Source organism: Aspergillus mulundensis (assembly GCF_003369625.1).
Source record: "Aspergillus mulundensis strain DSM 5745 chromosome Unknown scaffold_3, whole genome shotgun sequence".
Lineage (NCBI taxonomy): Eukaryota > Fungi > Ascomycota > Eurotiomycetes > Eurotiales > Aspergillaceae > Aspergillus > Aspergillus mulundensis.
In genome coordinates, this window is record NW_020797891.1 from 2031581 (window position 1) to 2051444 (window position 19864).

Genomic DNA, 19864 nt, shown 5'->3' on the forward strand with positions numbered 1-19864 from the left:
AAATTAATAATACCTATAAGCATGCTTATATTTTATATAAAATTTTAATATTATTAAAAAAAGGCTTCGCGGAATAAGACCTAATATATTTAAAAAAAATACTAGTAAAGTTAGCTATGTAAAAAAATATAGGTAAAATATACCTTTTTTTATTATATATAGTAAAATTTTTTTTATAAAGGTTTTTAAAATACTAGCAGGGGTTTTTTAAAAATATTTTATAAATTATATATATTAATTTATTTACAAGGCCTTAAGGGACTAAGGCTATAAAAAAAGGGGTAGTTATAAGGCCTATTATACTATATATAGCCCTTTTATAAGACTTAAAAATATCCACGGATAGCTTTGCTTATAAATAGGCTAAGTTAGCCTTTAAGTACTAACTTAATATATATTAAAAATATCTAGCCTTTGCAAGGCTAGAGATTTAAATCTTAATATTAATTTTAATATTTTTATTTTTTTTTAAAAATTACTATTTATAAACCTTTTTCTTAGGTATATTACACCCTATCACACTATTCGCAATCCCTAAGGCCAAGGACCTTATACTAACCTTTATAATAGGGTTATAGTATTACCTAACTAGCAAAGTATATTAATACTAAATAAACTTTATTAAGCTTTAATTAAATTTAAAAGGGAAACTTAAGGTTTTAACAGGCATAAACTTATTTTTTTAAAGTTTAAAAATTAATTTTAAAACCCTTTAAACCTAGCGTGTTATTACCTATAAGTAACTTAGTTAATAAGTTTTTAATAATATAGGTAGTTATTAAAATTTTACTAAGTATTAACTAGCTATTAACTTAGCTTAGTAAGTAGGTATTAAAAAAATATAACCTTATTAACTTAATATAATAAATTAATGCCTAATACTAATATATACTTTACTAGTTTTAAAAATAGGCCTAAATTTTATATAATTTAGTGACTAATTAAGGTTTTAGTATATTTAATATTTAAGTAAACCTTATTTATTTTTATTTTTAAGCTAATGCTTAACAAGACTATTAAATATTATTATAATTAATATAAATAATTATATGTATTAGGCTTAACTAATATTTTTAATTTTATAATAAGTAAAACTTTAGTATTTACTAGTAAAGTAGCTAAATAATTTTATTTTTTATATATATTAAAATAGGTAAATAAAGTATTCCTAAAGTTAAAATTTTTATTATACTTATAACATATAACTATTATAGTACTAGCTAGTATAACTTAGTTTTTATTATTATTTAAAAAGTTTAAGTTTTTTAAGTTTTTAATTTTAGTATATCCCTTTAGGTATTAATTTTTAAATAGCTTTTTAAAGTAAGCTATTAATAAAGTCTTGGTTAGTTTTTTAAAGTAAGCACTTAATAGGAAAAGTGTAGCTATTAGGTTACTATAATAAGTAAATAATAAAGTTACCAGCATGGTAACCTAGGTATAAAAGGTGCTAGTATTTAAATTAATATAATATACTTATAATTATAATTAAGAAATAAGAGTAAACTAAGTTAAAAAGGTCTTATACTAGTTTTAAGGCTATTTACCAGGCCTATATTATTAATACTAATTATTAAAGTTTTTTTAATTTTTAATTTTATTATTTTTATTATTTTTATTATTATTTATAGGATACTTATTTTTTTTAAATCCCTGGGTAGCTTAATTAAAAATAGATGGTAGATTTTATAATTTTTGCTAGTAAACTAGCAGTTAAGGTATTATTTATAATAGTAAAAATAGTGGTTAAAGTAGTTAAAGTAGTTAAACATAGTTTAGTTATACTTAATATGCTTAAATACGCGGTCAAGGCGCACCTATTTATTTTTAAAAACACTAGTTAGTTTAATAAGAATTATAATAGGGTTTTTTTAAAAAATTTTAATTTATTTTTTTACTTACTATCTTGCAATTTAATAATATTTTTTTAAATATTAAATTTAAAGTTAAAAATATTTAAAAAATTTATTATTATTATGCGGCGCATTAGTTTATTAATTTTTTGATATAATATACTATTTAATTTACTTTAAGCCCAAGTTAGTTAGTTAAAAATATTACTAATATTTACTAATTTTATATTTTTTAAAAACTTTTAGGTAAAAAAGCAAGGGGGTTTCCTAGCTTAAATATTTATAAAATTATAGCTTATTTTTTTTTAAAAAATAAGTTATTACCTTAACTAATTAAAGCTTAAAATATTTAATAAACTTAGTAACCCATTCCTACTTTAAAATTTTTTTTATAACTTTTGCTTGTCCGCACGGGATAACTTAATAGTATATTATTTTAAAGTAACACAAAAAAAAATGACTATTAATATTAACTTTAATAACTACTTTTTTTTTAAGAATTACCATGTTAAGAATATAGTTTATAAAGGTATATATATTTTTATAAAAAGTTTTTAACCCGTGCTTTTTTATTAATAAATTTTTATTATTAACTTTATTAGGCTAAAAGTAGTTAATATTTTTTATTTTTTAATAATATTTTTCTAGCACAGCTTTAGCTAGCTAAGGCTTTTTTTTATAAGAAACTAGTTTTAGTTTATTAGCTAGTAAAATAAATTTATTTTTACCTTTTTTATATTCGCGTCCCCTTTTTATATTTTTTTAATTTTAGTAAAAAGAATTTAGGGGTTTAAATTTTAGTTTTTATTTTTAAGGTGCTTGCGGATAAGCCTTTAGCCTTTTAAAATAGGGTTTTAGCTATTAAACCAGGCTAGGAACTTTATAAGTATTTTTAAGATTTTATTTATATATATTTTTTAATTTATGCGTCCTGTTAGTTTAGTTATTTATTACTTAGTTATCTTTTTAAAAAATTTTAAAGTCTTTTTTTTAGTCTGGCTTTAAAAGTGGCTTGCCTGTTGTTAATAATCTTTAAGTAATTATTTAATTTTTATTAATTTAAAATTTTTATTTTATTGGAGACCTGGAAGAGGTTAGTAATTTACCTATTATAGGCTGGTATTAAAAGGCTATTAAAAAGGCTATTAAAAATATTATTAAGAAGGCTATTAAAAAGGCTACTAAGAATTTAGGTTCGTGCGGGAGTTTATATTATAAATTAGTAGACTAATATTAGTATTAATATTTATATTAATTATACTATTTTTTTTATAATTAGTAAGATAAAAAAACACCTAGGCTTAATAATTAGTTTTATTACCGCCTGCTTTAAATAACACTAGAAATAATAACTAGTAATTAGTTAAGTTTATTAGCTTGCTAGTTTATAAGCTACCAAAGTATTTAGTTATTACCTAGTAAGTTTAGTAAAAAATATAAATATACTAGTAACTTAAGTAAGCTAAAAAGTACATAAGCCTATAAATAATCCGGAAAACAAAGAAATATTTATAATAAAAAAAATTAAGTATATAAAATATTTACTAATACTAGAGTTAGTTAGCTATTTAATTTTAATTATTATTATATTAATTACTTGCAAAACTATTAGGTTATAATTCTTATTTATAAAGGCTTGCTCCTGCCTAGTTAGTTTTAGGCTAGAGGTTAATTCCAGACTAGTAATATTATTAGTACGCGTTAATAAGCTTGCCTATATTTAGCCTAAAGGTTACTTTAGTTTTAGCAAAAATAAATTTATAAGTATGGGATGCATAATTTTCCAAGCTCTTTATTTATTAATTTATATATTTCCTATTTTTTATTTAAAAGATAAAAGATTCTTTATAACCTAGTAAAAAATTAACTAGTTAATATTTTATGTTAAAAAATAAGCATACTAAGTAAAAAATAAAATAGTGGTATGGTGTATTATAAAGTTAATAAAAAAAATAGTTTCCTAGTTAAATTTTTTTGTATATTACTATTTAACTTGCTAAAAAACCTTTAATTAGTAGGTTAATATTATTAAAATATTATTTTATTTAGTTTAAGCCCCCTTTATATTATTTAGGATTGTTGATTAAAAGGCCAAGAAAATAAGTTTTTATTAAGGTGTTAAGAACTAAAGAAAAAAGCTATAAAAAAAACCAAGAAAGCTAGTTTTTTAAATTTATTAGCTAGTTAAAAAAATATTTTCAAGAAAAAAAAGACAGGCAGTTAGCTAATTATTAAATATAAATAATTTTTTAAAGTTTAGGAGTTTAATTAGTTGTTTGGCTTGATAAAAAATAACTAAATAAATAAGTAAATAATAAAGTAAATTAAACAGGGGATAATAGTAAAAAGCAAGAAAAAAAGATTTATAAGCTTTTTAAATACTAAAAATTTCTTAGTTAGCGTTTGCTGGCCTAACCTTAATTAACATGCCTAATTAAATTATTAAGTTTGCTTAACTAGTTATATCCTGGGACATGCTACTATTATTATTATAAATAATAATTTTAATAAAGTATAATAAATTAATTATTAGCTAAAACTAACTAAGCTCTGGATTTAGAAAAGGGGTTAATAGCAGTGGCCAATAGCAGTATATGCCGCTGGTGGCCTGGCCGATGTTAACAGTAATTTAGGCATAAATTTATTAATATTTTTTTATAATATTCTTATTCCTGCAATTTTTTTTACTAAAATTATATTTAATACCGCCTGTAATTTTTTAGTAATTTTTTTATTATTTTTTATTTTTTTGCCCCTAAGCAGGTATTTTATATTTTAATATTTTTTATATAATTTAAAATTAAGTAGTAAAAATGCCTTTAATATTTTTTAATTAAAAGTTTATAAATTATTTTAGGCACGCTAGGTAATTATTAATTTAAAAATTATAATTATTTTTTAAAATATTGTTTACTAGCCCTTAAAATTAAGTTTATTATTTAATTATTATATAAAATAAGATTTTTTTTAAAAAAAAACTAATTAAAATTATAAGTTATATTTATATATTACACTAAGCTTAAAAAATATAAGTTATTATAATAAAAAAATATTATATATTTATAATAAGAATTAATTCCTAATTTTTAATTAAAAATTTTAAGTTAAACTTAATATTTTATATATTATATAACTAGCCACTACCTTAACACATGGCTAATTTAATACTAAAGCTCCCCTATCTAGCGGCCTTAGGTTGCTAAATTATGTTATTATAACACTACGCAGTTGCAATACCATAGCAGTAATAATAAAATTAAATTTTAGGTTTAATATAATATTTTAAGCTTTATATAAATATATTTTAATATATAAGCCTAAATTTTAAACCCTTTAAAATATAAAAACTTAAAAATATTAACTTTACTAAGGCTAACCTAATATATTAAAACTTTAATTTTAGTATAAAAGGCTAAGTTATTACCTAAAAATATTTTATTTAATACCTTAATTATAAAGGTATATTTAGATTATATAGCTATTAACTTTAAAATAATACTTATATTTTAAATATAAAATAATATTATTAATATAAAAACTAGTTATAAAAAGACCTTTATTTTTTTAATAAGATTTAAAATTAATAAATAGCTAACCTATTATAAAGGCTTTAAAAATTATATAATAACCTAGCTATACTAAAGGTAAAATTTTTTTAAGGGTAAATAAAAAGTAGTAAGTAAAGTAATATATAATATTTATAAAAAGTGGAGTTTTTGCGTGAGTGTTAATTTAGTCCTCTGTAGTAATTCACGTGATGTGGAATTTGCTTCTGACTTGGCATACAAACTGTGATCAACTTATTTCAATCTTCCCTTTCATAATTTAACTTCTTTATCTGACACCTCTTTCTACCCTTCACATCTCCGCGCATGCGGGCGTCTCTTTTCCGGCACTTGCGATGGGTTGCTAGTCCCGTTCGCTCGCCACTGATTCGGGCTTGGGGTGGAGCGCATTCATTGCGCCATGCCTTGAATACCTCTGTACCTTTAACTCCGCAGCCTAGGTGCTTCTCAGCATCAGTGCGCAGTCGAATCTTCCACGACGGTGATTCCACAATATACGCGCTCTCTACGGCTCCAGGTCGGGCTGCGATTGCTGTGGTTCGAGTTTCGGGGCCTGCCTGCGTGTCGGTAGGCAGAACTGCATCCCTCTCACGAACACCAAAGAAGTGGCGGCTAACAATCGCTATCTTGCTCTCTCAAGGTCTATCAAGCACTATGCCCCAAAGGTCCGCTTCCGCGTCCCCGTGTCGCAGCCGTGCGCACCCTCTACGATCCTGCCTCCGATGATCCTTTGAGCCAAGCAGGTATCCTTGATGCCGGAGCGCTGGTACTATACTTCCCGGGCCCTAAGACTGTCACTGGCGAGGATGTACTGGAATTTCACCTTCACGGTGGACCGGCAATTGTACGCTCGGTTCTAAAAGCCATCGCGAGTACTAGCGGCGGAGAACATATGCTGCGATACGCCGAGCCAGGAGAATTTACTCGGCGAGCTTTTATGAACGATAGACTCGACCTCCCGCAAATTGAGGCATTGGGCGATACTCTAGCGGCAGATACCGAACAGCAGCGGCGCCTGGCTGTCCGAGGCGCAAGTGATGCGTTGTCGAAAAGATACGAACAATGGCGTCAGCAATTACTCTACGCACGCGGGGAGCTTGAGGCATTGATTGATTTCTCGGAGGACCAACATTTCGACGAGTCCTCTGACGACTTGATCCTGTCTGTGGCGTCACAGGTGCGGGCTCTCAGTCGGCAGATTGAACTGCACATTCAGAATGCGTCAAAGGGGGAGCTTATGCGTAGCGGGATCAAGGTTGCCCTACTCGGAGCGCCAAATGCGGGCAAGAGCTCGCTCTTAAACCGGATTGTTGGTCGAGAGGCGGCTATTGTCAGCACGGAGGAAGGCACTACCCGGGATATCGTGGATGTTGGAATCGACTTGGGCGGTTGGTACTGCAGGCTGGGTGACATGGCTGGAATACGGTCGGAGCCTGGTAGATCCTCGTCTGGGAGTGTGTCCCCGGTAATTGGTGCTGTTGAAAAAGAGGGTATCCGGCGGGCTCGCGCGCGGGCTTTAGAGTCCGATGTGGTCGTGGTGGTGATCTCGGTAGAGGATGGATCTGAGAGAGGGGCGCCATATCGACTTGCTGTGGAGCCAGTTGTTGTTGATGCAGCTAACGATTGTGTGCGTGCCGGCAAGCATATAATCGTTGCCATCAATAAATGCGACCGGCTGCCGCCGATGGGCCTTAACGAGACCGCTCAAGTGCCGCCCGAGCTAGCCATGGAAGTGAACCAGCTTTTCCCTGAAGTACCAATCAAGCGCCTCTTTGGCATTTCATGCCTCGAATCCTCGAATGGACCTGTACAACCTGAGGCCAACACCTGGCCTACCTTCCTACAGGGCTTGATATCCACATTCGAGGAAATGGCCACTCCAGCCGGAGTGGATGGCGATACAAACGGACAGTACGATCGTTCGTACTGGGAGGACTCGCTGGGAGTGAGTCATCGCCAAAGCTCTAATCTGCAAGTATGTCTACAAAGCCTGGATGATTTCCTGGCGCAAGCCACGCCTACGTCTCACGGAATTTCAGCTGGTTCTTCTCTGAAATTTCTGGAGACGAACTCGGATGAGCTGGACGTGGACATTGTGGTCGCTGCGGAGCACCTGCGTTATGCCGCTGATGCTCTCGCCTCGATCACGGGCAAGGGTGAAAGCGGCGATGTTGAGGATGTGTTGGGTGTAGTTTTTGAGAAGTTCTGTGTCGGCAAGTAGGGTTACCGGATTGCCCATGGGAGCAGATACTAGCCTATAGGTCCTATTCCCATTGGCCGTGCCGCACTCGCTCTCGGAGCGCTGCGTGTCTCTGGCGACATCGCCCAATGGGCAGAACGCGCTATCGGCAAAACTTTAGAGGGTCATATAACCACAGTCATGAGCTAACTCGAATGCGAGGCTGACGAGGACAAAAGCCGTAGGCGCAGGTCTGTGACGTACACCTCGTGAAGGACCCGCTGTCTTGATGCCAGGACGCTTCAAGTCGCCGGGTGCCAGCCATTACACTGCAAGCAGGCATAGCCATAGGCGGCCCAGTTGGACGACGATGGGCGCAAAGGCTACAACATGATCTCTAGGCGTTTTGGAGGGCGACTATCCTCCTCGTGCGGCTGTCCCAAAGAGTAGTTTATCACAATGGAGTTGAAATTTCTGGTCGATAGCAGGCATTACCCCAAGCAGATTGCAGTAGCAGACACTGGACTTAGGCGTCCTCACTCAATTTATGATCATCGCCATGCTTCCAGATTTTATCATAAATAGGCAGCACCATATTTGTCACGAGCAGCTGACAGTGGGCAGGATTTTCCACAGCATCGGTATCTATGTAAGATCATGATCCTATGGGCTGTTAGGGCTTCCACGGAGTGTCTTCGACGGCCATCCACGGCCTAGCGCCGCCTGCTTCCTACATCTCCCCTTCCATCATTCAATAAACCATTATCACCGACAGAATATTCAGATCACCGATCACTAAAGACCCCATACTACTCGCCTCGACAAGATTAAAATGTCCACCACCCCATTTCCAATCCCCCACATAATACCTCCACATCCTGACCACCCACACACGCACACCGCAATCCTTCTGCATGGCCGCGGAAGTTGCGGCCGCGAATTCGCAGAAGACTTGTTCACCTCGCACACTTCGCAAGGCATCAATCTCCCTACGGCCTTTCCAACATGGCGCTGGGTGCTTCCTACGTCTCGGGTACGCTGGAGCAGCTTGTTTCAGGAGGAGATGTGTGCTTGGTTTGGGGCGGGGCCGCCGGGCAGGGGTACTGATGGTTTGAACTCTGACACTGGGGCGAAGCATCAGGAGCAGGAGGAGATGGAAGGGCTACGAGAGTCAGTTGAGTTTATTGTTGGACTCGTGGAGAGGGAGGTTGGGGTTTTGGAGGGTCAGAAAGAGAAGGTGTTTCTAGGAGGGATGAGCCAGGGGATGGCGACTGGGTTGTGGACTCTGCTGAGTCTTCATGCATCGTTAGATGGGAGGCTGGGTGGGTTCCTGGGGATGTGCGGGTGGTTACCCTTCGCCGAGGGGGTTGCGGCTTTAGGAGAAGAGGTTGGAGATGAGCAAGGTAAAGATAAGGCCGCCTTGGGGTTCTTCTCTAGGCGGCTTTTTGGTGATTCCAGGTTAGAGGAGATTAATACGACTGTTCTTTCAACGCCGGTGCTCTTGATGCATGGGACTGATGATGTTTGGGTGCCGGTGGAACTGGGCAGGCTGGCAAGAAGCATCCTAGAGGGTTCCATGGGCCTGTCGGTTGAGTGGCTTGACTTTACTGGTGCAGAGAATGATGGGCATTGGGTTAAAGAGCCAGAAGGGTTTGATCGAATTGCACAGTTCTTCAGCAGGAGAAGTAACGAAGGGGCTGTGAGTGCAAGAGACAAGGGCTCAAACACAGGCTGATCGTAGGATTAGTCCCATTGGAGGAGCACAATATTTGATGGGATATATGGGATAATATGATTCATATATAACAGACATTTGAGATTAGCCAGGAAGCTCGGCAAATCCCGGAAAAGATCCAACGCCCTCAGAAGCAGTAGAAAATGAAGCTATAGACTCAGAGTCGGATGCCAGTGCCGAACCTTGTTGGTGTATACGGTCCGGACTCCGATCCCTTGACCCTCCAGCCTGACGAAGACCCGGCTTTATTACGAATCATACTTACCTCAACTATGGACACCAGTGTTTGGATAAATCGTCGCGACCTCTCTCTAAAGAAACCTTCGTTTCCGGACAGGAGACCGTCAGGTTGAACAAAATGATCACGGACAGTTGGATGGCTCAATGGAGTTCTTGAGGTAGCTGGCGGCTGCTGCGGTGCCCAGGACAGAGATAATGGTCGACCATGTCCGGGATGAAAGTTAAGGTATCGCTCAAAGGCTCTTCCAGACGCTGGACCTAAAGATGTTTGCTCCTCGTTAAGCGGGGGCCGATGCATCTGTTCTGGTGTTTGGGAACGGCTGGAGGGTAGTCCTTGTTCCAAGTTTCCTGGGAGCTCTTGAGCAGGTCCATCTTTGTTCACTGTTTCTGGAACTGTGGTGAAAGAAGATATTGCTGCGGTGGTGTAGGACCCGTGTTTACCATCATCGGCCCAAAGTTCCTCCTATGTGCCTCTTGCATGTACGAAGAAGCCGTTGGAAGTGTTGTATTTTGTACAAATGACTCTGGTTGATGCTGTGCTCGATGCAGTATATTCAATACCTGCATCTTGCGTTCATCAGAGATATTGGCCGCCGGCGCAAACCCAATACCCTCGAACAGTAAGTTTGGCCTCATACCCTCGCTTGCTGGATTGGCTAGAGTATGAGACAGAAGGACCTCAAGAACGCGTGGATGACCATAATACGCAGCATGCTGATAAGGAAACCAGTCTTCTTCGTCCTGTTTCTTCACGGAAGCACCGCGCTAGCAAGAGCTTTACGACTGGAAGATATCCACCCATTGCAGCAAGACACAGAGGAGAATCTTCCCGACTCCCAGTGTCAAACGGACGCTGTACGGGAGAGTTGCGGTCGAGAAGGTTTATTACTGCAGCAGCGTGACCATCACAGCATGCAACTCCAAGAGCTCTGTAGCCTAGAGAATTCTTCGATAGTAGCCCGTTTGTCACAAAGCAGGTTCAGGAGTCCTATCGAGTTTTGGTTGGTTGCGATATGCACAGGACGCCTTTGCATTCCGTCGTCCATCTGTGCTTCAACATCGGCGCCTGACATAAGGAGCAACCTTGAAATCTCGATACTGTTCGCGAGACATGCGTAGTGCAGAGCCGTCAATCCAGATTGGCATTTGGTTTCCACTGGTACCTGTTTCCTGAGAAGAAGCTCTACGACGGCAAATTGAGCGTTCATAGCGGCTAAGTGGAGCGCGGTTCGCTTCACGAAGTTCAGAGCAGTCAAAGAACTCTTCCGACTGCTGAGGATCTCCATTACTTCTGTGTGCCCATTATATGCAGCCCAATGCATAGCAGTCATGCGACATCGTCGACGCATCGACTCGAGGCTTTTCTTTTTAGAAGCAACGCGGTTGTTGAAAGTCCACCAACAGCGGCAGCACATATAAGTGGTGTCCTTCTGTCAAAGCCAGCCTTGTTATCAAGAAGAATTTCCATAACTCCACGTGGTCTTTTTCAGAAGCGTAATGCAATACAGTCATTAGTGTGCCATCTTTGGCTTCTAGATCAGCATCTGCATTGACTAGCAGCTTGACAATGGCATCGTCGCCCTGCTTGGCTGCGATAGGAAGGGCAGTCATCTGCGTGTCTGCTCGTGCATTTACCTTTGCCTTGGAGAGAAGCAAAATATGTGTAGCCTCTTTTCACCCCTTTCCGCGGCAACCAAGAGAGCAGTGCGCCCCCTTGAGTCCCGCGCTTCAATGTCTATCAGCTCGGAAAGTATCAGTGACTCGAGGACCCGGCAGTGGCCGCGCGAGGCTGCGAGGTGTAGGGCCGTCGACCCCGACTTGTCAACCGCATCAAGGCGTGGGTTCTTGCGAATAAGAATTTCTACAACTGCCTCATTACCACAGTGCGCCGCAACATGAAGGGCGGTTCGGCGGGTCGGTAGGTGTTTCGCCTCCAGGTCACACCCGCGTTCAATCAGTTTTTCCATGTCAGTCCAAGAGCTCGTCTGAGCGATCTTGACAATGAGATGATTGCCGGCTCCTTCTGCAGACGTAAGGTCAATGCTTGTGTTGATATCTCTGTCATGCTGGCGACGCCAGGTGTGTATTGAGCCGTCCGTCAGACCTGCTCTGCCATAGCCTTCATCGGTCATTCGACTGTGGTTGCCGTTGCTCGTGGCGGACCTCGTCTCTGGTTTCGAGTACAAAAGTTGCGGTACACGTTGATATAGCAAGGTCGCAGCGAGGGTTCTGTCGAATTCAAAGACCGTATCGCCAGCCGTGGACTCGTGTTGGCTCAGTCTGGAAGCGGTATCGGCTCGAGAACCAGCACACCTTGTTGAGGAGCGTAGCGTGGCAGCGTCATCTGCGACCTTCCGTATGATGTGACGGCTCTCTGCTTTACGCAAAAGCTCCACTTGCTCTGCAGAATACTGGCTAAATATGTCTAGTCAGCCACAGGACTTGCTGGATGGGCAGTCGACAATTGAATCAACTCACCATTGACAGGCTCGCACCAGCAATTGTAGGGCAATCAGCTGAGAACGGAGCCTCTCCTGATGTCCCCTCATGACATCTTCTCTCCAGAGAACCCTAATGCGGGTGCGGAAGCCGACTCCAGCCTCATTTGGCGATGCGCTCTGCGTTAGAACCAGAACCTCGTCCGATAGGGCTTCCATGACCGTGCGGCAGCCATCAAGTGCAACTTCCAGGGTACTTCTGTATTCAGCTGGAGATTCGCGTAGTCTGGCTCTTGTCCAGACCTCCAAATGCGTGATCGCAGCCTTGATCGTTCCCAATTCTTTCTCGAGCGCCTCGATCGTAAGGTCGGCGTGTTGGTATTTCTCGCGCAGACTTGCTAGACCCGCTAGCGTTTCGCTAATGACATGTCCAACCGGAAAGGACCCTGAAATCAATCCTACTGCAGACAAAGGATCCATGCTGTATCAACCGGCTGCTAGGGACCATGACCTCTCCCAGTTAGTGGTTAGGCCACACACACCGAGCAATGGTAGTTATAAAACTGTGATAAGGGTTCAGACATGGAATCTAGTTGACAATAAGCACAAATGACACGATTAATGCAAAGGACATAGTAGATGTCGGGAGGGAGCGTTCGAGACTAAACGCAATGAGAGGGGGGAAGCGAGCACTGCCCCCGCTCTCTTGCATGAGAAGCCCAGGCAAGCATCCTGGTCAACAACTTGGGTTAGTAACAACTATGGCATGACTAGAAGTTCCCTCAGTCATGGGAACAACAAAGATGGTCTAAATTGATCAATCAGATTGATTTTGTATACATATACATGCATATCATATCCAACAACAGTGCTTGAAAATTAAACAGTAGCAATGCCAAACAAGAGCGCCTGAATGCATTTCAGCATGACTCAACGCCTGGTTATGTCAATGCCGTTGAATTCCTTTGAACACTCAAAAGGAACACGCTGGGTATAATAGAACAGAGAAATACCATTTCAGTAAGGAGAAGGCTCACTGGCTTCATGCACCAATGGCGTTCTTGACCCATTTTTCCAGACCACCCTTGGCAATAATCTCCTGGACGTTGGGAGGTAATTCTCCAACCTTGTGCGTCCACCTAGGCCCATTCTCGCCTTCCTGGACTTCGATTTGGCTCTTGCGCACATCCCAGGTCAGAGTCCATCCAGTGCGGCGAGTAAGAACCTTGTCGCCCGATCCAAACGTCTCACGAAGGCGCTCGACCAGTCGTGGAACTTCAAGCCCCATCAAAGCATTGTTGATACTGTTGCGGGAGAAGATGTTCCCGAAGCTGCCTGATACAACCAGGGGGATCTTCTTTGCCAGAATAGCAGTCGCAGCTTGCTCGCGGGAACTCCCGCAGCCGAAGTTGAAGCCACTGACTAGAATATCTCCTTCTTTGGCGGTGGTCGAAAATTCTGTATCGTAGTTTTCCATGCAGACACGGGCCATGGTATCCGGAGGCACGTCATCCTGATAGGTGTACTTTCCAGGGTAAATTCCGTCTGTGTTGACATTATCGGCGTCGCAGAAGACGAGTTCTCCAGAGACACGTTCGGGAAATCCGGGGTAGATCTCTGTCAGGCCTTGTTCGGATACCTCAGCCGCCGGGGTCTCTGGGGCAAAACGCTTCTCACCGTCCGCCACAAGATCATCTAACTGACCAATTATTTTCTCCAAAGCTTCTTCATTCGTGAGCATGCGTTCCTCCTCTCGGATGCCATCTCCTTCACCTCGAATCACCTCGGTCCAACCTTCGGGTGTCTGGTACCAGCCGGGTCCGCTGAGCTTGCCGCTCAGCGCGCTAGCAGCGACGACCTCCGGGCTTCCCAAATACGCTTTTGCCTCAGTGCTACCCATCCGACCCTTGAAGTTACGGTTGGACGCACTGATACCGACTTCTCCCGGCTCCAGCAAGCCCTGGCCCATACCAATACAAGGTCCACACCCAGCCGGCAGCTGCGTCGCTCCAGCTTCAAGTAACGTCTGCCAGTCTCCATTGCCCTCAGCTGCAATCTGTTCCGGGATCGAAGCAGCCGCTATGTAGAAGTCGACGCCATCAGCAATTTTAGGAATCTTGCCACCATTTTTCTCAGCAGCGTCCTTGAAAACCTTGGCCGCGGCAGCAATGTCGGAAGCTCGCGAGTTTGTGCAGGAGACGAGGTAAGCTTTGTTCACCTTAATGTTCTGGGCCTCAAGTTCCTTGAGAGGCGTAGCAATTTTGACAGAGTTTGGCCCAGAGACGTAAGGAGAGAGTGTTGAAAGATCCAAGAAAAGCTCCTTGGCGTATTTGGCGCCCTTGTCAGCGGTCATCGGGTTTTCGAACAACTGCTCCAGGAGTGGGTGTGTGAACCTCTCAGCGGCCCGGGTCTTAAACGGGCCGTCCGCAAGCCCCATGGCTGCGGTCGTAGCCTTACCTTTCAGCCATCCTTTCAGCACACTGTCAATGGGGAACAGTCCAGACAGCGCGCCCCATTCAGTTGTCATATTGGCAATGGTTAACCGAGTATCCACTGAAAGGCTTCGCATTGTCTCCTCGGATCCGGTGAATTCAATCGCATGGTTTAAGACGTCGTCCTTGTTGAAGAGACCACAAAGGGCAACAATAACGTCTTTACCTGTCACACCGGGAGGTAGTACACCCTTGAAAGTCACCTTCGCGACTGGGGGAATCTGCCACCAAGTTTTACCCGTAGCCCAGACACTGGCCGCATCAGTTCTCACGATGGGAGTACCCAGACATCCCACACCACCGTACATGTTGCTGTGGGAGTCGCTTGCAACAGCAAGAGTACCGGGCCAAGCAAACCCCTCCTCGATCATGATCTGGTGACCAATGCCTCTTCCAGCGGGGTAGAACTCCACGCCATGCTTGGTGGCGAATTCTTCGATTTGTTGGTATTTTTTGAGGTTCTTTTCAGACTTATTTTGCACGTCGTGGTCGAGGGTCATCACAATCTGATCTGGGTTATGCAGGCGAGAAGCTCCAATGGACATGAACTTCAATGCGCAAGGCCAACTGTTATCATGTGCTAGAGTTTATCTATTAGCTTGTGTCATGTTCATCGTCATTTGGGGCCAACTGCATGGAACCAGACATACTCATGCAACGATGGGGCGAGATAGTGACATAATCGCCGGCCTTGACGGATTTTCCCTGTGGCAATCCCACTGAGTACTTCTGTACAATCTTCTCCGTGAGTGTCTGGGGCACGGCCTTTGAGGAGTTCAGCGTGGAGAACAGTGCGGCGGAGGAAGGATCTTCAAGTTGTGACTGGAAGACGTCTTGGAATTTGCGTCTGGTGGAAGTGAGTGTTCGTCGTTGATAGTTCTTCGACATGGCGCATCGCAGAACCGCCCAGCGGCGGCCGCTTTGCGACACGAATCGTGACTGCATTAAGTCAGTACACCGGACAACCATGACAAGATGCTGCGTGAAGATAGTTATTCTAGTTGAACACTGGCAGGTAACTCACCGTCATTATTGCTCTTGCGGAACGCGGAGAAGGTGGTGAGCTGGTGAAGTTTGTTCCGAACTATTTTGCGCGATGTCCGCTCTAAGTTTTGTACCTGGCGAATCAGGTGGCGCGTATTGTCATTGGTCAACCAGCTTGAATGTCCGGGGTTGCCTCGGCGGAAAGCAGTTAGCGTGCCGAGACCGCCCGAGGTCTCCGTTGTCGGAGCTTGTTCTACTGCAAGAGGAGTGATATGCTGCCTCGTCATCGTTGGTTAACAGTGCATTATGGCTATGCTACACGGAGAAGGCGGAAGCTCGCCTAAAGTAGTGAGCTGTCAAAGCTTCCACACAGCCCAGTTCTGAAGATCAAGCTCCTTGATAATACCTTGGAGCGGGCCCTGTAGCTCCATGCCTTGCGCCCAGATCTTAGGCCCAGCCATATAGCCGATGAAGCCTTCTGGTCCTGAAACAAGGATCAAGTTGCGGTTGCCCTTCCCGGAGGATGAAGACTCGGCAGATTTGGTACAGTCCCAAATAGACCTCTTCCCGATGAAACTGCTTTCCTCGTCGACGAAATACTGTACAGTAACCTGCTCGGGATACTGCGCCTTAAGAGTTTCGATTTCTCGAACGATGAGGGACGATTCCACAGTGTCCCCTACCTTCGTAAGAGCATAACTGCGGTCTGGTTTTGATCCGAAGATCCGGGAAAGCCATGACGGTCGCACCTCAGCAGCTGCGTCCGTAGACTCATTGCGCCCACCCACACAATCCTGCCGCTGCCGATTTGCCCACAGAATGTGTATCCTAGGTTTATTGACTTGGTTTGTACGTCGAAGAAGGGTATGTCCTGCTTGCAAAGCAGGGGCAATGCCAGTTCCGCCGGCAACGAAGATAACTGTTTCTGTCTCCAAAGGAATCTCGCATTCAATCCGGGGCCCGCGCACCTCAATGCGTGCTCCTATCTTTAGGCTATGCAAGTACCTGGAAACTTCGCCAAAGGGGTCTTTGCGAATGAAGAACCGCAGACATACGTCCCCTTCAGTGTCTGACGTTGGCGGCAGCGGGGTATAATCTCGGCCAATTTGTAGTTGTGGTTGCTTGAACATGACACTCCATATTCCAGTATTCCATGCCTCCTCATATATCGCGAGATTGCTTCCATCTGACTTTGGAGGCTTGATCGTAAACAAGCTGCCGGTGGTTGAGACGGGTTCCCGAGATACTAGCTCGTATGACGTGAACCGAACAGGATTCAAAGTTGTCGAGCCCGCTTTCGCATCTTGCGTCCACTTGATGTATCCGCCAACTCCTGCAGCTGTTATTGTGACCAACGTCAACCGCAGCCACTGGCGGGAAACGGGAGATGCTGGGGATAATTGCGCCGAGGGGGGACAACTAGTGGCATGTTGTCGCTGTGGCCCAACTAACGACCGCGTGAAATGTGCATCTTGAAGGAAGAAGCCCGGTGACCGAATTCTAGGCTTCATGGGTTGGTCGAAGGCGCAAGCTAGGAATTATCGTGGGCTCTTGGACTCCGCCCAGTGGCCATTGTTACCCTTTTTCAAGGGTTAAGGCGCTAGTCCGAATCAGGCACGAATGACGATCCTCCAGCTCCAGGACGTTGTTATTATTATTATTAGGGTACTCCGTTCGAGTGCCAGTCAAAAGACAAGCTTCTCTGTCCTGAATTCTGAACTCCTGTCGCTTATGTTGCTTCAACGCTTCTGGGATCAGCTTTTTGTCCTCGGCTGACCGTAGAGATACGCTTGTTTGTTCTCTACTGACTGGCATGGCACCCACTTGACGGCCGCTGCTCTGATCATCTGCCCGTCCTCCGTTCGACATTAAACCCAGCTTCAAGGCGCCATGTCCCAAATAACTTTCTCAGCTCCCGAATTGCGATTCGACCACGGTGCTAGAGACTCGCTAGAACTTGCTTCTCTAGCCTCTTCTTCTCCTGAATCAGGCCTGGAACTCTCCCGCTCCTCATCCCCCTCGGGCATTTCGTCCTCGCGCAAGCTATCGCTAGAAGACGAGGATCCCCTTTCGAGCTCGAGTCTACATACAAACAATCTATCCTCGCGACCGCGACCTGCGCGGTCGTACTCTGTCTCTTCCGCTTTCGATTTTGGGAGGAATCTATTTCCCCTGTCGCAGACTGCCGATGGTTACGCTCCCTTGGGGGCGCCGACTCAATTCAACGGAGAAAACGGCGGTAGCGATGGATCGTTGGAACGGAATAAGACGTTAACCTACATAAATGGATTGTCCTTGGTGGTGGGGCTGGTGATTGGGTCGGGAATCTTCTCATCACCCAGCCAAGTGAACGCCAATGCAGGCTCACCTGGTGGTGCACTGGTTGCATGGCTCGTTGCTGGCTTGCTGGCCTGGACGGGCGCGGCAAGTTACGCCGAGTTAGGAGGCGCTATTCCCTTGAACGGTGGTGCACAAGCTTATTTGTCCAAGATCTTCGGGGAGTTGGCGGGGTTTCTCTTTACGTGGTGTGCTGTCTTAGTACTTAAGCCTGGAAGTGCAGCCATCATCTCGATTATTTTCGGTGAGTATGTGGTTCGAGCAATACTAGGGGCTGAGGTGGAACAAATCAATCCTTGGATCAACAAGGGAGTCGCTTTCGGTGGACTTTTTGTAGTGACTTGTCTCAACTGTCTATCCACTCGACTTGCTGCCCGCATTGGTGACCTTTTCATGCTCTTCAAATTTGTTGCGTTGATTGGAGTCGCCATTATTGGGGTTATTGTTGCTGTCACCGGCCTCTCGGCAAAGGGAGAGGCCAACCATGAGTGGAAAACTAGCTGGTTTGAGGGTACGAACATGGATATAACTGGCTGGGCTATGGCGTTGTATGCGGGTCTTTGGGCCTTTGATGGTTGGGACAACGTAGGTTGTGTCAAATCCAAGTCCCAGGTCGTTCCACTAACAAATAGCAGACAAACTATGTGACGGGTGAATTTAAAAACCCTAATCGCGATCTTCCACGTGTGATTCATACAGCAATGCCTCTGGTCATTGTTTCTTATCTTCTGGCCAACATCTCCTACTTTTTCGTCCTCCCTCATTCTACCATTGAGGCTACCAACACCATTGCCGTTCAGTTCGGTGACAAAGTCTTTGGGGCTGTCGGAGCCTTGATCTTTGCGCTGATTGTCTCTGCAAGCTGCTTTGGCGCACTCAATGCGACTATCTTTACCAGCGGACGCCTAGTCTACGCAGCCGGTAAGGAAGGCTACCTTCCTTCACTGTTCGGCAAACTCTGGACTCAAGGCTCTACCAATGGCTCGAACCGGCTCCAGCGTCGGTCTTGGCCCAGCAAGCTCGTATCTCGTGTCTTTGGCAATGGGACATGGATCGGCTACACGCCCATAAATGCGATGGCGTTGAATAGCATACTCACTCTGCTATTCATCATCGTTGGCGAGTTCAGTACTCTCGTCACCTTCTACGGCGTTGCAGGATACACATTCTACTTTCTCACCGTACTTGGTCTCATCGTGCTTCGCGTTCGCGAGCCGCATTTAGAACGGCCTTATAAGACTTGGATTTCGACACCCATTATATTCTGCTGTGTCAGCCTTTTCCTACTCAGCCGCGCCGTGATCTCCGAGCCCCTGCAAACGCTGATCGTAGTAGCGTTCATCGTGGCTGGCATCCCTGTTTTTATGTACCGCATCTACAAGCGGGACGGTCAAAAGGCCTTTCGGGCATTAAGATTCTGGGAGTCACGATGACCATGAACGACATTTCGCACTTATTTATTCGCTTCCACAAACTTGGGTCAAGTCCAACACCGTTACCTACGACTGGTTCTAATTATACGTTTTCATATTCTTCTCTGGTGAAAGAGTCACTCATGCATTGGTAACTACTCGCTTGCGGGAGATACTGAGGCCCTACTCCAGTTTATAATTCTACTGACGAACTCATGGCGTGTTGGGTCTGGGACAAGGTTTCTTGTTTGCGTTTTCAGTTCGCACTTATACACTTTCATTGTATAATAGAGTTGGCTGGACTTGGAAAGCGGTGGATGCATGGTATGGACGATTCTATGAATATGCCGGCGGTGGTGTCCAACCGCCTGTAATCAATAAACATACAATAGAGGTATGTGATTATGACTTACAGGGGGACTCCGTTGACATCTTAGAGAATTTCATGCACAATCCCTCAGGCACTGCCGCCACTTTTGCAGCATACCGTACTAGGGTTGAGGTACTTGAGTAGCGCCTGCCATTAGTCAACTAGTCAACTGCTTATCAGTGAAAAAGGCCTGCAAACGGCCTCTACTCCAACTACTCCACTACAACAGAACCCCGACGTTGGCCGAAGGTCATGACT

The 19864-nt window shown here is 42.9% G+C and overlaps 6 protein-coding genes across 6 annotated transcripts; 3 read left to right on the forward strand and 3 right to left on the reverse strand.

Moving 5' to 3' along the window:
• Window positions 1-5725: 5725 nt before the first annotated feature.
• On the forward strand, window positions 5726-7640 carry DSM5745_04283 (tRNA modification GTPase; the record flags this gene model as incomplete). The annotated part of the gene is made up of 2 exons (XM_026746299.1): window positions 5726-5986; window positions 6060-7640. 2 exons carry the CDS (start codon window positions 5726-5728, stop codon window positions 7638-7640), a joined length of 1842 nt encoding a protein of 613 aa, XP_026605295.1.
• A 790-nt stretch (window positions 7641-8430) lies between these two features.
• Window positions 8431-9333, forward strand: DSM5745_04284 (uncharacterized protein; the record flags this gene model as incomplete). The annotated part of the gene is made up of 1 exon (XM_026746300.1): window positions 8431-9333. The coding sequence occupies one exon, from the start codon at window positions 8431-8433 to the stop codon at window positions 9331-9333; it is 903 nt and encodes a 300-aa protein (XP_026605296.1).
• A 1145-nt stretch (window positions 9334-10478) lies between these two features.
• DSM5745_04285 (ankyrin repeat protein) lies at window positions 10479-12491 on the reverse strand (the record flags this gene model as incomplete). The annotated part of the gene is made up of 4 exons (XM_026746301.1): window positions 10479-11003; window positions 11050-11208; window positions 11268-11988; window positions 12052-12491. 4 exons carry the CDS (start codon window positions 12489-12491, stop codon window positions 10479-10481), a joined length of 1845 nt encoding a protein of 614 aa, XP_026605297.1.
• Window positions 12492-13053: 562 nt separating this feature from the next.
• lysF (homoaconitase LysF) lies at window positions 13054-15774 on the reverse strand (the record flags this gene model as incomplete). The annotated part of the gene is made up of 3 exons (XM_026746302.1): window positions 13054-15083; window positions 15154-15442; window positions 15511-15774. The coding sequence occupies 3 exons, from the start codon at window positions 15772-15774 to the stop codon at window positions 13054-13056; spliced, it is 2583 nt and encodes an 860-aa protein (XP_026605298.1).
• Window positions 15775-15843: 69 nt separating this feature from the next.
• DSM5745_04287 (cytochrome b5 reductase family protein) lies at window positions 15844-16998 on the reverse strand (the record flags this gene model as incomplete). The annotated part of the gene is made up of 1 exon (XM_026746303.1): window positions 15844-16998. One exon carries the CDS (start codon window positions 16996-16998, stop codon window positions 15844-15846), a length of 1155 nt encoding a protein of 384 aa, XP_026605299.1.
• A 379-nt stretch (window positions 16999-17377) lies between these two features.
• DSM5745_04288 (putative amino acid transporter) lies at window positions 17378-19257 on the forward strand (the record flags this gene model as incomplete). Its single annotated transcript, XM_026746304.1, has 2 exons — window positions 17378-18409; window positions 18460-19257. The coding sequence occupies 2 exons, from the start codon at window positions 17378-17380 to the stop codon at window positions 19255-19257; spliced, it is 1830 nt and encodes a 609-aa protein (XP_026605300.1).
• Between the last annotated feature and the right edge of the window lie 607 nt (window positions 19258-19864).